The 11,545-nt window shown below is 42.2% G+C and overlaps 2 protein-coding genes and 1 long non-coding RNA gene across 5 annotated transcripts in view; 1 reads left to right on the top strand and 2 right to left on the bottom strand.

Moving 5' to 3' along the window:
* Positions 1-50: 50 nt before the first annotated feature.
* Positions 51-4,548, bottom strand: LOC112230391 (BTB/POZ domain-containing protein 3). 2 transcript variants are annotated; one of them, XM_024396678.2, is made up of 5 exons: positions 4,214-4,548; positions 2,788-3,034; positions 2,502-2,592; positions 2,074-2,192; positions 51-1,858 (listed from the first exon to the last, which is right to left on the bottom strand). In XM_024396678.2, coding segments are annotated over exons 1-5 (1,491 nt in total). In that variant the 5' UTR covers positions 4,215-4,548; the 3' UTR covers positions 51-825. The 2 variants fall into 2 exon arrangements, with proteins under 2 accessions (XP_024252446.1, XP_024252448.1); XM_024396680.2 differs by lacking the exon at positions 4,214-4,548 and adding an exon at positions 3,368-4,041.
* A 3,608-nt stretch (positions 4,549-8,156) lies between these two features.
* On the bottom strand, positions 8,157-9,100 carry LOC112230395. Its single transcript, XR_002950315.1, has 2 exons — positions 9,009-9,100; positions 8,157-8,814 (listed from the first exon to the last, which is right to left on the bottom strand). It is a non-coding gene; the product is annotated as an uncharacterized LOC112230395 (long non-coding RNA).
* Positions 9,031-11,545, top strand: part of LOC112230393 (ERO1-like protein beta) — a 34,093-nt gene continuing 31,578 nt past the window's right edge. The window contains exon 1 of one of the 2 annotated variants that reach the window (XM_024396682.2): positions 9,031-9,530. In XM_024396682.2, coding sequence (XP_024252450.1) covers positions 9,360-9,530 — 171 coding nt within the window. In that variant the 5' untranslated portion in view covers positions 9,031-9,359. Of the gene's footprint in view, positions 9,531-10,450; positions 10,736-11,545 lie in introns of those variants that run through there. The other variant, XM_024396683.2, reaches the window with a different exon arrangement.

The raw sequence follows: 11,545 nt of genomic DNA, 5'->3' as shown, positions 1-11,545 counted from the left end.
TAGATATTCAACAACAGTACACATTCAGAGGTCCATTGACACTGTCAAACTCACAGCACGGCGACACTTTATACTGATTTTCAGAGAAAACAAGGTCAAAAATAAAGTGTATACAAGGAAGCAAGATAAAAAAAAGGCAGTCCCATTTGAAAAGAGGAACAATAGTAGTGCAAACAAAAGTTAGCTATATACATACAAGGGCCGACACTGAGACAGCAACATACATCAAGTATCTTAAACCTCAGCACAGGTTTACATTTCCGTTTGATGTCTATTCTCAGTTGATTAATCTCACAGAAAACCCAAGGGTAAACTTAGAGGTAACAATACAAAATCTTAGAAATTGCACCATCAAAAATGTTTAAACTATTTATCAAATTACAAAAATATTTGATTATACCCTAAGTATCCTCTACATCAACGTCGATTTTTGCACAGGTTGAAATATCCTATATTGAAGTTGTAGTGTTTTCCTTAAAATTATAGGAATGTTTGAAGTAAAAACAACAAAAAAAGCTACCTACAACATACTAATAATCTTGTTAAATGAGAACAGTAAAACAAATGAGTAAACAGTTAAATGTGAACAAATGCCTATCCTTCATTTAAAATAAGAACATTTTTGGTCACTTCAACCCAGTCCTACACTAGGTCCGACATACTCATAAGGCAATTGAATATTGAACTAAATGAGATGTTTGTTTTTTCCAAACCAGGTACACTTTTAAAGCCATAGTTAAGAGATGATGCTTTCTGAACATCCGGAGGGGTGTGTTTACTGTGACTGTAAAGAAGTAGTGTTACGTTTCCTTCACGTTCGACACCTCAAGCGTAAAAGATGAGCTCAGGGATTTGCCCCCCCTGCACACCTGTCCCGTTGGTGCTGTCTGAAGAGCACTGGAACTGGAAGGTGACCTTGCCACACTGCACCTCAGTCATGCCCTCCTGGCCAAAGTAGCTGAGCTCGTTGCCGTCCAGCACTACGCTGGCCGTGTAGAATGTGTCGGGCTCGATCTGCACAGGGTATTCAAACCACACTGGGAATGTGCTGCTGGAGCCGTCTGAAAAGTACTTGATGAGGCTCTGGCCCAGCGGCACGCCCTGCCTCTTGAGTTCAATCTTGGCGCTGTACTCTGCTGAGCCACAGCTGGAGCCGTACAGGCCGAAGCCGGCGATGAACACTCGCTTGTCCACGGCGAACTGGATGCTGTCGCAACGGCCCCGGTAGCGCCACTGGTTGCTCCGGTAGGCGCACGACTGGAAGCGGTGGCAACGCTGTGGCGCCAGGCCCTTGCGCGGCTTGCTGGCGAACAGCAGCTCAGGCTTCTTGGCGGCCGTGTACCACAGGAAGATGTCATTGGTCTCGTTGAGAGTCAGCACACCCGACTGTGCCGCACCATTGGCGAAGTCATCCAACGTCATAGTGGGGATGCGGATCAGGTAGATGGCCTTGCCCAGCGCCAGCCGTTTGTTCTCAATGGTGGGCGTCAGGTCCTGGCGCTGGCATTCGGCTTCGGCCCAGCTCAATGCCGCCTCGAACACCACCATCTCCTTGGCGTTGAGCGTCTCGCGGCGCAGGATACTCTCCAGGGTCACCGAGTCGATGTCTGTGAAGCCCTCGGAGCGCAGCGCCAGCTCGGCTTGGGCGTCAATCACCTCCCAGCAGCGCTGCATTAGGTCGGGCTCCTCAAACAGGCAGCTCTGGGATAGCAGCACACAAGCGTTCTTGGCACTCAGGCTCGTCTCCAGGAAGTTGACGCAGGCCCGAGCCAGGTGGGGCACAATGTACTTCTTGGCGGCGTAGAGCGTAGCCAGGACCGTGTCGGCACACAGGTCGATCTCGTCGCAGTAGATGTACCTGCCAGAACAGAGTGGGGAGAGTCAGATGAGGGCTCGACAAGTTCACTTCAACTTCTCATTTATGGGAAGGCTAAACTTTATAATTTCACATGCCCTTGCATTGTCTGCTGACTCGTCAAAGGAAGACATTCTAACCTGAATACGACATTCTAAAATGTACAATGAACACTCGGACTGCATCTAATGAGACGTCAGGAGGCGCCGTCCACTTACTTCAGCATGGCTAGGAACGAGGGAGGCTCCACATCAGGGATACGGATCTCTTCCTTGTCCTCTGCCAGTTCACCATAAAACATGGCGTGGAACACAGAACTCCCCACAGCCAGCACATACTGAGGGACAACATGGAAGATAGGGAGTCACATGAGAAAAATAATAGGAGCAAGTTATAGTGGGAGGACAGATAAGGGACAGAAGGTGGAGAGAATATACATTTACACATGAATTATGTAAGAAATGTAGAGATCTGCAAAAGGATTTAGCATAAAGAGGCAGGTGTGGAGAAATATCAGCCTATTGCATTTTATTTTACATTTTGGTCATTTAGCAGATGCAACAGATAAATCTGTCTGTACAGGTTGTGCTTGGTCTTGCTCGGTTAATTACTCACATACATTGGACAGGTTTAAAGGTGACATTACCTTGTGCCCAGGTACTTGCTGAGTCCCTCCTGGGGGGCCAACGACAAAGTGAACATCTGCCATCAACTCATTGTTGAACATGACTGAATTCCTGTGAAAGCATGAGTCATATGATTAGCAAACAGTGTCGATGGCATCACATTAAGCCTTTATCTGCACGTATGAGCTGGTACACCCAATAAATTGGTTTTCTTTGGCCATTTTAAATCTATTAAAATGTACACATCGTCTCTCCTCAAAAGGCATTAGATTCCCAGTTTAACTACTGCTTACTAGGGTAACCTACCTCTCTCGGATGGTAGGATAGAGCCCTTGCCAGTTGCAGCTGTGAATGGTGTTGTTGTTATTCCGGTTCTGCTGCTGGTATTGCTGCACAACTGTGTTGGTTGAGGTTGCCGGGCCCAGCTTCTTGGTGGAAAAGAGCTCTGCAGCCATCTTCACCCCACTATTTATTGTTAGGGTGATCTCATGGCAGGATGAGGCTGCGAGGGGCAATCTTTTAAAACTGCCTTTATGTGACGATCGTGGCGACACTGGAAAGGACAAAAAAAAACTAGCCACTGCAACAACGTTGTAACGTTAAATAGTACGCAAGGTAGTCTTACAATACATGCTAAAACACACACGACAAAACATCTAGCTATATTCTAGAATTAAAGTTGTTTAAATCCTCGCTTAATTTTAGACGTATTAGCTAGATAGCTACTTGTAGCTAGTTTGCTAACCCTAGCTAACTGCTGGACTGCAGTCAAAACCGGCCAGATGTGATACAGGAAGTGGCTAATGAACGCTTGTTTGTTGAATTTGGCAAAACCGGGAAAGGTAGCTAGCTATCCTCTTAACCGTCGCATTTGACGTCTAGGTACCTATCACCAATCGTAACGTGGACGCCCGACGATTGTATGAAACGTTTCCACATCCAAGTAGCTAGCTAGCTTGCTACACACAACTCGAGTGTACACAATACACATCTGCCAGGCACTACTGTTTAGGTGTCATACAAGTTTATACCACCACACTACGGGCGAAGGAGGGCTGTACTCCTGTTTTTTTCTTTGTAGAATGCTGAACATGAATCCTTTAAAAACTATTGTTAATTTTTGTAATATTGATAAAGAAGAACAATATTCAAGCTGATTGTCAATGAAATATATTTGTGTAGGTATTGAAGTTATTTCAAAAATACATGTGACAGTGTGTGCGAGTGTTTCTACTGCCTCTGCCCAGTGTTGTCTTGAGACCACATACTGACTGGCTCCGTGTCGGATACATTTTGCCTCGGACAGTGAGGCCTCATAATTTCGCCAGGCCCAATATACATACTCCTTTCTTGAAACATGAACATCTTAAAAGCCTTTAAATCTATTACAGACATGTTTGCGCAGTGGCGAACCTATAGGCCTTCAGTGTGTGACAGGTTCGAGATTCTGAAAGGACAGCAACCGTAATCTATTGGAGGGTATACGCAGGTATATATTTGTTATTTAACGAGGCAAGTCAGTTAAGAACAAATTCTTATTTACAATGACGGCCTACCCCGGCCAAACCCTAAAACGGACGACGCTGGGCTATATTGTGCGCCGCCCAATCACGGCCGGTTGTGATATAGCCTGGAATCGAACCAGGGTATGCAGTGCCTTAGACCGATGCGCCACTCGGGAGCCCTGAAGCCTTACACCCACATTTTTTCAGTTGTCATTGCTTATACTCACTTCTTAATCCCTACTGACTGATGCGTATCAAAGTAGCGTGGTGGAGGTATACGATTTACGTAGTACAATTGTGAAATCATGAACAAAGTAGCCTACACAATCGCAAAGCGCGTGAAATATATTCCCATAGTCTAGTTCAGCGGAATATAATCAATCTGCAGGCAGCAAGTGTGCAGCTCTCGACTGGTTTTAACATCGGTAGGGTAAGAAAGACGTTTCAGTTCATGTTATCTACCAGTAAATGCTAACTAAGGCAACAATGGCTATGCAAACCAGGTATTGAAAAAGTTTAGCCCGAAATGTTGGTTCGTAGTCTATTTGTGATGCGCAATTGTCATCAGGGGCGGAGACATGGATGGGCCTGGGTGGAGAGGCCCACCCACAGAGAAACCAGGCCCTGACAGGCCCATCAAATCACATTGATGTGGTTTAAACCATTTTTTCTATTAACATCTATTACATCCCATTGCAAAAAACATTGTAACCGGTGACCTAAAGTTTAAAGTGGTACTTAGAGCGTTTTAACTACTTTGCAGATATGAAACAAATAGACAATCATAACATCACTCAAAAATATAAAATTCCCAGTTTATGCTACAAAATCAACTTTATAAGAGGTTAAAAATTGAGTTATATAGAACCTATAACATACACTAAGCCAATACATTTCTTGGTAGTCCAAAAAATATTGCTGGCCTGGTACATGGTTTGCTGCATCCATTCGGGATGCACTGTTTCAGTTTCAATATTCAATATTCTGGACAAAAATGGACGAATGTAACTAAGGTTGGGAATGTCAATACCCCATCAATCAAACTAGCAAGGGCAATGATCACAAGTCAGTCATAACGTGACCAATAGGCTGGATTATCTAACTAGCTAGCTGCTAGGAGGATGTCATGCCATTGGAGGAGTGGGTGAGTGACGGACTTCTTCCCCCTCATATCGTTTTTCGGTGGCTATTCACAGCTTGAGATGCAGGTGTCATTTGGTTAGCTAGCAAAAACTTGAATGACAGTTATACAATTAGCATTTATCTTGCGTTTGAAAATTCACTCTGGCTACCTATTCCAATTTAGCACAGAACTGATGAATTTACAAATGCGCAACACCTGCTCAATATGACAGGGTCAGTAAACATAGGCAAAAAAAAAGCAAGTTAGTCAAGAACACTCTAGATAACATGAAAACAGCCTAACCAGCTCTGCTACGTTGAGTAAAAGCGTCAGAGTGAGGTGTTCTCTCATTTGTGTCTGGAAGTAGCTAGCTAGGAGGCTAGCCAACTATAGCCAGTTAGCTTGGGTGCTTTGTTGGGACAAGCATGCATTGGCAGGCAAGCTGCAGAAGGATGAGGAGGATACAGTTCTCCATCCTTTATCAGTGCAATTTTGATGGCCAACTAGCTCAAAAAGTTTGAGAGGGTTTATCTGTCAGAGCAGCTCACAGATTACTGCACCTGTACATAGCCCACCTATAATTTAGCCCAAACAACTACCTCTTTCCCAACTGTATTTAATTTTTATTTATTTATTTTGCTCCTTTGCACCCCATTATTTTTATTTCTACTTTGCACATTCTTCCATTGCAAAACTACCATTCCAGTGTTTTACTTGCTATATTGTATTTACTTTGCCACCATGGCCTTTTTTGCCTTTACCTCCCTTCTCACCTCATTTGCTCACATTGTATATAGACTTGTTTATACTGTATTATTGACTGTATGTTTGTTTTACTCCATGTGTAACTCTGTGTCGTTGTATCTGTCGAACTGCTTTGCTTTATCTTGGCCAGGTCGCAATTGTAAATGAGAACTTGTTCTCAACTTGCCTACCTGGTTAAATAAAGGTAAAATAAAAAATAAAAATCTAATGTTCCTTTGTTAGATTTGAGCTCATCTTGCTCTGGCTTGCATTATTTGTTGATCTTGTTGTGCATAACTGAGGGAGAGAGAGCCTACCTTGTCATCGTTGTTTGATCAATAGGACTGTAAAGTTCCCAAATGTAAGAGGACTCCCGTGGTATTTACACATTTGCAGAAATCCATTCAGGTATAATTCGTGGCTTCTGGCAAATGCCTTCTAATTATCTAAAGTCACACTGTTGCAACTGCCTATAAACACACAGTTCAAAATTAATGATGGCAGGCATAATAATGTGGCAAATGGCTTGTTTGTAGACAGGTCTACTGTAGCTCTGATTGGCAATAGGGTGCTGTCTGTGTAGACTCCAGTCCTGGGCAAAACAGATGTTTGTATTCGGTTTTATTTACTCAGTCAAAATGTGATTGGTTGATTCCACTGTCACTCCAAAATGCTGCTCTAATACAGTTAAATAGCAGATGCCTTTATCTAGCTTCTGATGGCCTAGCCAATGGCTGACTTAGGTAGCTAGATTTATCTCCCTAGAGACCAAAAAAGAAAAATCCAGATTGGATATTTTTCTTTTACTCTCTCAATTAAATTAAATTAAATTTGCTTTATTGGCATGACTTAACAATGTACATATTGCCAAAGCTTATTTTGGATATTTACAATATGAAAGAGAAAATGAGAATCAAAATTGTCAACGGAACAACAATAACCAAGGGTCAAAATAACCATACATTGAACAATAACAATAAGCATACAGTAGAAGACATGTGCAGGCGGGTTGATTGGTCTGTCAGACACTGTCCCTCAACCTATAGCAGTCAGCAATGTAGTGCGCTGCCAACCCACAGCTCTCTGCGTCCTCCCCCAACAGGACGGGTAGCCTACTCTCATCAGAGAGGTCTTTGAAACCTTGAATAAGGGTTTCAAATTTGGGGAAATGACACTCTCTAATTGTTTGATATTTTTCACATTTTGTCAGGAAGTCTCTCTCTCGTGTCAGTGTTAACTCTTTCCATTCCTACAAAAACTGAAGAGATTAAATCAGAGCATAATTGAAAATAATAACATAATTATCATTATTATATTATTATAATCATTATTTTATAAATCCTTAGCCCTTCTCTGAAGGCATAGAAGGCCCATTGTTCCCCACTGTGTTTGAGTTAGTAATAATTTCTTGAGTGGCTCTATTCCCTCAGCATGCTTTTTTTTTTTTACATCTGAATGTATAAAGAATCCATATGTTGTTTTGAAATATGAACACAGAAATACTGGACATTTTGAACTCTTATTATGGTGGTGATTTGACAAAATGACAATCATGGTCTTGAATTGGACTCACATTTTTCTGGTCTTAACTTGGACTTGATTTTCACCGTTCTTGGTCTTGAATCGGTCTCGAACACAACACTGCCTCTGCCCAGAGCTTCTGTGGCACAGTCCATTAGGTGCGTGCCTCTGCATCGTAGGAGCCACTGTCCGAGTCCCTGTGGCAGTCTCACTTCATCCCGCTACACTGGTGGCAGCAGTGATCACTCCAGTGGTCTCACATGGCATTGGGCAAGCATGATCTGTATGTGTTTTGGGCTTGGTGTGCGAGGACACTTGGGGGAGAAGCCTGGAGTCCGAGGCTTAGGGTAGAAGCAACAATGTGATCAACAGGGTTTCGAACCTGTGTTTCAAGAGTCTAAAATCTCCCCTTAATTAAAGGGAAACTTCAGGATTTTGGCAATGATGCCCTGTATCTCATTCCCAAGAGTCAGATGAACTCCATTTGTATATACCATTTGTATGTCTCTGTTTCCAGTATGAAGGAAGTTAGAGGTCCGTTTCCTGAGTCAATGCTAACTAACTATTGTTAGCGCAATGACTGGAAGTCTATGGGTATCTGAAGCTAGTTAGTAATTGACTATGGAATTTTATGTTGATATTTTCTCCTTGGTTTTTCTTTTATGTTTTTTTTGTGTTGGTTTTTCCTTTTTATGGTTTATGTGTGATAAATACCTGCTGAACTCTATAACTTAACTACTGTATCTATGTCTTATCTTCACTAATGTCAAAGCAACATGAGGTAATTCCAATTTCTTTATTTTTATTATTAATATGTGCAAGGCAAAATAGAATGGTATTTTATTTGCTCTTGCAGAACAGTTTAAACAACTGCCAGTAAGGCATCCAGCAGCCAGTCCTGGTCCAGGTTCTCCACCTTGGGGGGTCTGCTCTGAGGAAGATCTCATCTTCTTCCTCAGGTAGTTGCGGAACCTCTTCCAGGCAGAGAACTTTGGCTTTGCAGTGGAGAAAGCCTGGCAGCCCGAGAGCTTTAAGTCAATCTCCTTTTCATCTGCATCACCGTGGTCCTCCACTTTAGCCACAAGCAGAGTGTCCTCTGTGACGAGCTGGTTGGACAGGGGGAGGCTGACCTGGACTGGCTTCTGCTGGAGACCATGCTCCCCATAGTGCTGTAGGTCGCTCTACAGGAACTCCTTCTTCCTTCAGAGTGATAACCTCCTTACTCACACCTCGGAAAAAGGACAAAGGACCAGGAAGAGTCTCCACTCTCTGAGAAGGGATCAGCATCTTCCTCCTTTCACCAAACAGACTTGCAGCCAATCAGCTTTTCCCCAAGAGCGTCTGATGCAGAGATCTCGAGATTGTCTCTTTGGCCAGCATCCTCCAACTCAGTGCAAATCATCACTGACAATGTTTTAAAGCTTAGGGCCTAAGGAAAACCTAACTAGAGAAAAAAAATATTTAAAAATGTAAAAATAAAAGCCTATGCAGACAATACATCAGCTAGGGCTGCAGAAATGACACTGCCACAAATTACAGTGTATTTTCATTAGGCAATTTATAACAAGTCACATGAATACGTTTCCCCATTCACACAGGATGTAAAACACGCAGTAAAAACATTTCCACTGTACCTCTTTGCTTTCCGTACCCGATTCAATCGTCTTGGTTCGACAACAGTTTTTTTTTTATGGCAAACTTGGTATTTTCGGCGTTGTGAATATTATTTATAACGACTACTGATGATACTAAAGACATTTTCAGAAGTTACTTCTGAGGATACAGTCGTACAGCTGTCAGCTTTGGTTGGAGTCTCATTTATCCAGCAGTTTCATTACGACAGCTTTTCTCCGCTGTTGTTGTTGCTAGTGCGCACCACTAGCTAGCTAGTAGCACATCATTAGCTAGCCTGCCAACTAGACATCTACATTTCAAAAACTTTTCTTTGTTTTTGTCTTTCGTGGCGCGTTTCATTTGCATCAGTGATGATAAAAAACACGATACAATCCGCAGGACTTCTGGTTTTGTTGTGGTTGTTATTTGGGGACTTTGTTCTGGTTTGGTTTCACAACAGAGTCAAAACCGAAACGTACAACAACCAATATTCTTCCAAAGAAGATGCTCCTGACAGTCAAGACCAGAGCTGTTTTTGTCACGTAAGTACTTACAATTTACAATATATTGCAATATCAATGTCCGTTTAGGAAGGCTAAATGACTACGTTGGAGGAACATTATTCTAGCGTTTTCTACTGTCATGTTAATTTGACGTCATCATACCCACATTGCTTGCAGGCGCCCTTCTATTGCCTTATCCAACTTTATGGATAGCAAGGCATAACATGTATACATTAATCATGTGGTTTATTTTGCCTTGCACATCGATACACACTGACTTGTCAAAATAATTATTAAAATAGGTGGTTAAAGATACTCGCAGCCAGCTATTTCCTGAATTCAACAGAGTGTTTATTGTTATTGCTGTACATTGTAATTTGACACTTGTGCGCATCTCAAAACGACTGTCGTAATCGAACTTGCCCGTGTCATGCGAATATCTGATCATAATTCACCGAATCTGCAACTTCCAGTCTCACAAATGTGTTTGCAGGCCTATGTCGTGCAATGTTATATTGCTGGGTATGTTTTCTTGATGTTTGTCATTCGTGCCAACTTTTGAAAGAAGTTAGTTACTGAGTTGAGTGGTTGTGTATGTGATCGACGGCTGACTTGACTCACATATTGCAATCCGAATCAATAAGTGTCTGTATTTTTTTTTATACTGTGGCACGTGCCTTTATTTCATTCTAACAAATTGCACTTGCATTAGTAATATGAGAAGACCGAGACGTGGTGTCGTCTGATTGGCCAATTAGTTTGTGGGAGATGTAGTGTTCTCTTCCGTGAGTAATACTTGCTTTAAATGTCCTTGAACCGAAGTAAAGACTACAAATGTCAAGTATAGAGGCGGGACTAAGTTTGACAGCTGCTGACATATCTTGTTTGGAGGCGAGGCCTGGGCCCGAGAATTATGCACGAGGAAAAATAAGTGGTCTGAAATGACAGCTCATCCCATCAACTCTGGCAAACTCTCACCTGTCCATTGAAGTAGACTTCAGCTGTCCCTTTAGGGACATAAAAGACAGAGATATTCTCATAAGCCTGGTCTTAGTTTTGTAATTTAAAACTGCTGTTAAAGATAGCAGCTCCTCAGAGAAATAGGCAAATGAAACTATATTTTTAATAAACAACAAGGGAAACCACTCAAAGGTTTTGAATTCACCGGCATGCTCAGAGGACTTTGTTACTTATGGACGGCTTCACTGCTTCCCATCACATTCTCTGGACAGCTACACTCGGAGGTCAGATATATGGGGTTGTTTCCATCGGTGGGCTATATGATGCTTGTGTTGGCTTTTTCTGGAATATTGTCAAAATGACACAGAATAAACTGAAAGAGAAATGTCTTTCTGCTGCTTGTAGCCAGTTTGTGAAACTAATTGTCAGTAACAACTGGTTAGATAGGCTACTCAGTTTTCTCCAGATCATGACACACAACCACTGATGTGAAAGTGCCTGAATGGTCTATGCAGTGCTAAGCCATTAATTTCATAGAATTCTTGCAACATGCAGTCTTGTGCAACTTGTTCTTATAAAATACCGTCTGTCTCTGCTTTGTCTGTTGACAGTGACACGCATACCTTTTCATATGGCTGTAATTACAATATACTCATGAAACAAGTTTATATACTAAAATATTTTCTATGACACCATTTGCATTGATTGGGTCTAAACCTGAATACTTCATGATGAGAGAGAGTGGAAAGGCTTGAGTGCCTGCTGGACCAGAGCAACGCAGTCTTTCTTTCACAAAGCAGCTGTCTGTTTCATTATGCATGGGAGAATTAAGCCGTTTGTCCGCAGGTATCAGATGCATGAAAAGGGAAAGGTGGAGGGAGAATGGCAAACGTTTTGGTAACATAATTTTGGTCAACAACCTCAACCGGCAGCTGTGACGAACGTTGTCACAAAAGTGTTTTGTGTTGTTCGAGCGCCAGGAAGTGGTCTTTTATCTGGCTTCCAGCTCTCATGTCTGAAAGTGTCTGTGTTGAAAGAGTATATGGCAATTTTATATCAGGCTAAATATGTGTAAGAGGAAGTTAAGATTTGCA

Source organism: Oncorhynchus tshawytscha, linkage group LG32, assembly GCF_018296145.1.
Source record: "Oncorhynchus tshawytscha isolate Ot180627B linkage group LG32, Otsh_v2.0, whole genome shotgun sequence".
Lineage (NCBI taxonomy): Eukaryota > Metazoa > Chordata > Actinopteri > Salmoniformes > Salmonidae > Oncorhynchus > Oncorhynchus tshawytscha.
The sequence above is the reverse complement of the archived record's forward strand: the minus strand, read 5'-3'. Positions and strand labels throughout refer to the sequence as shown.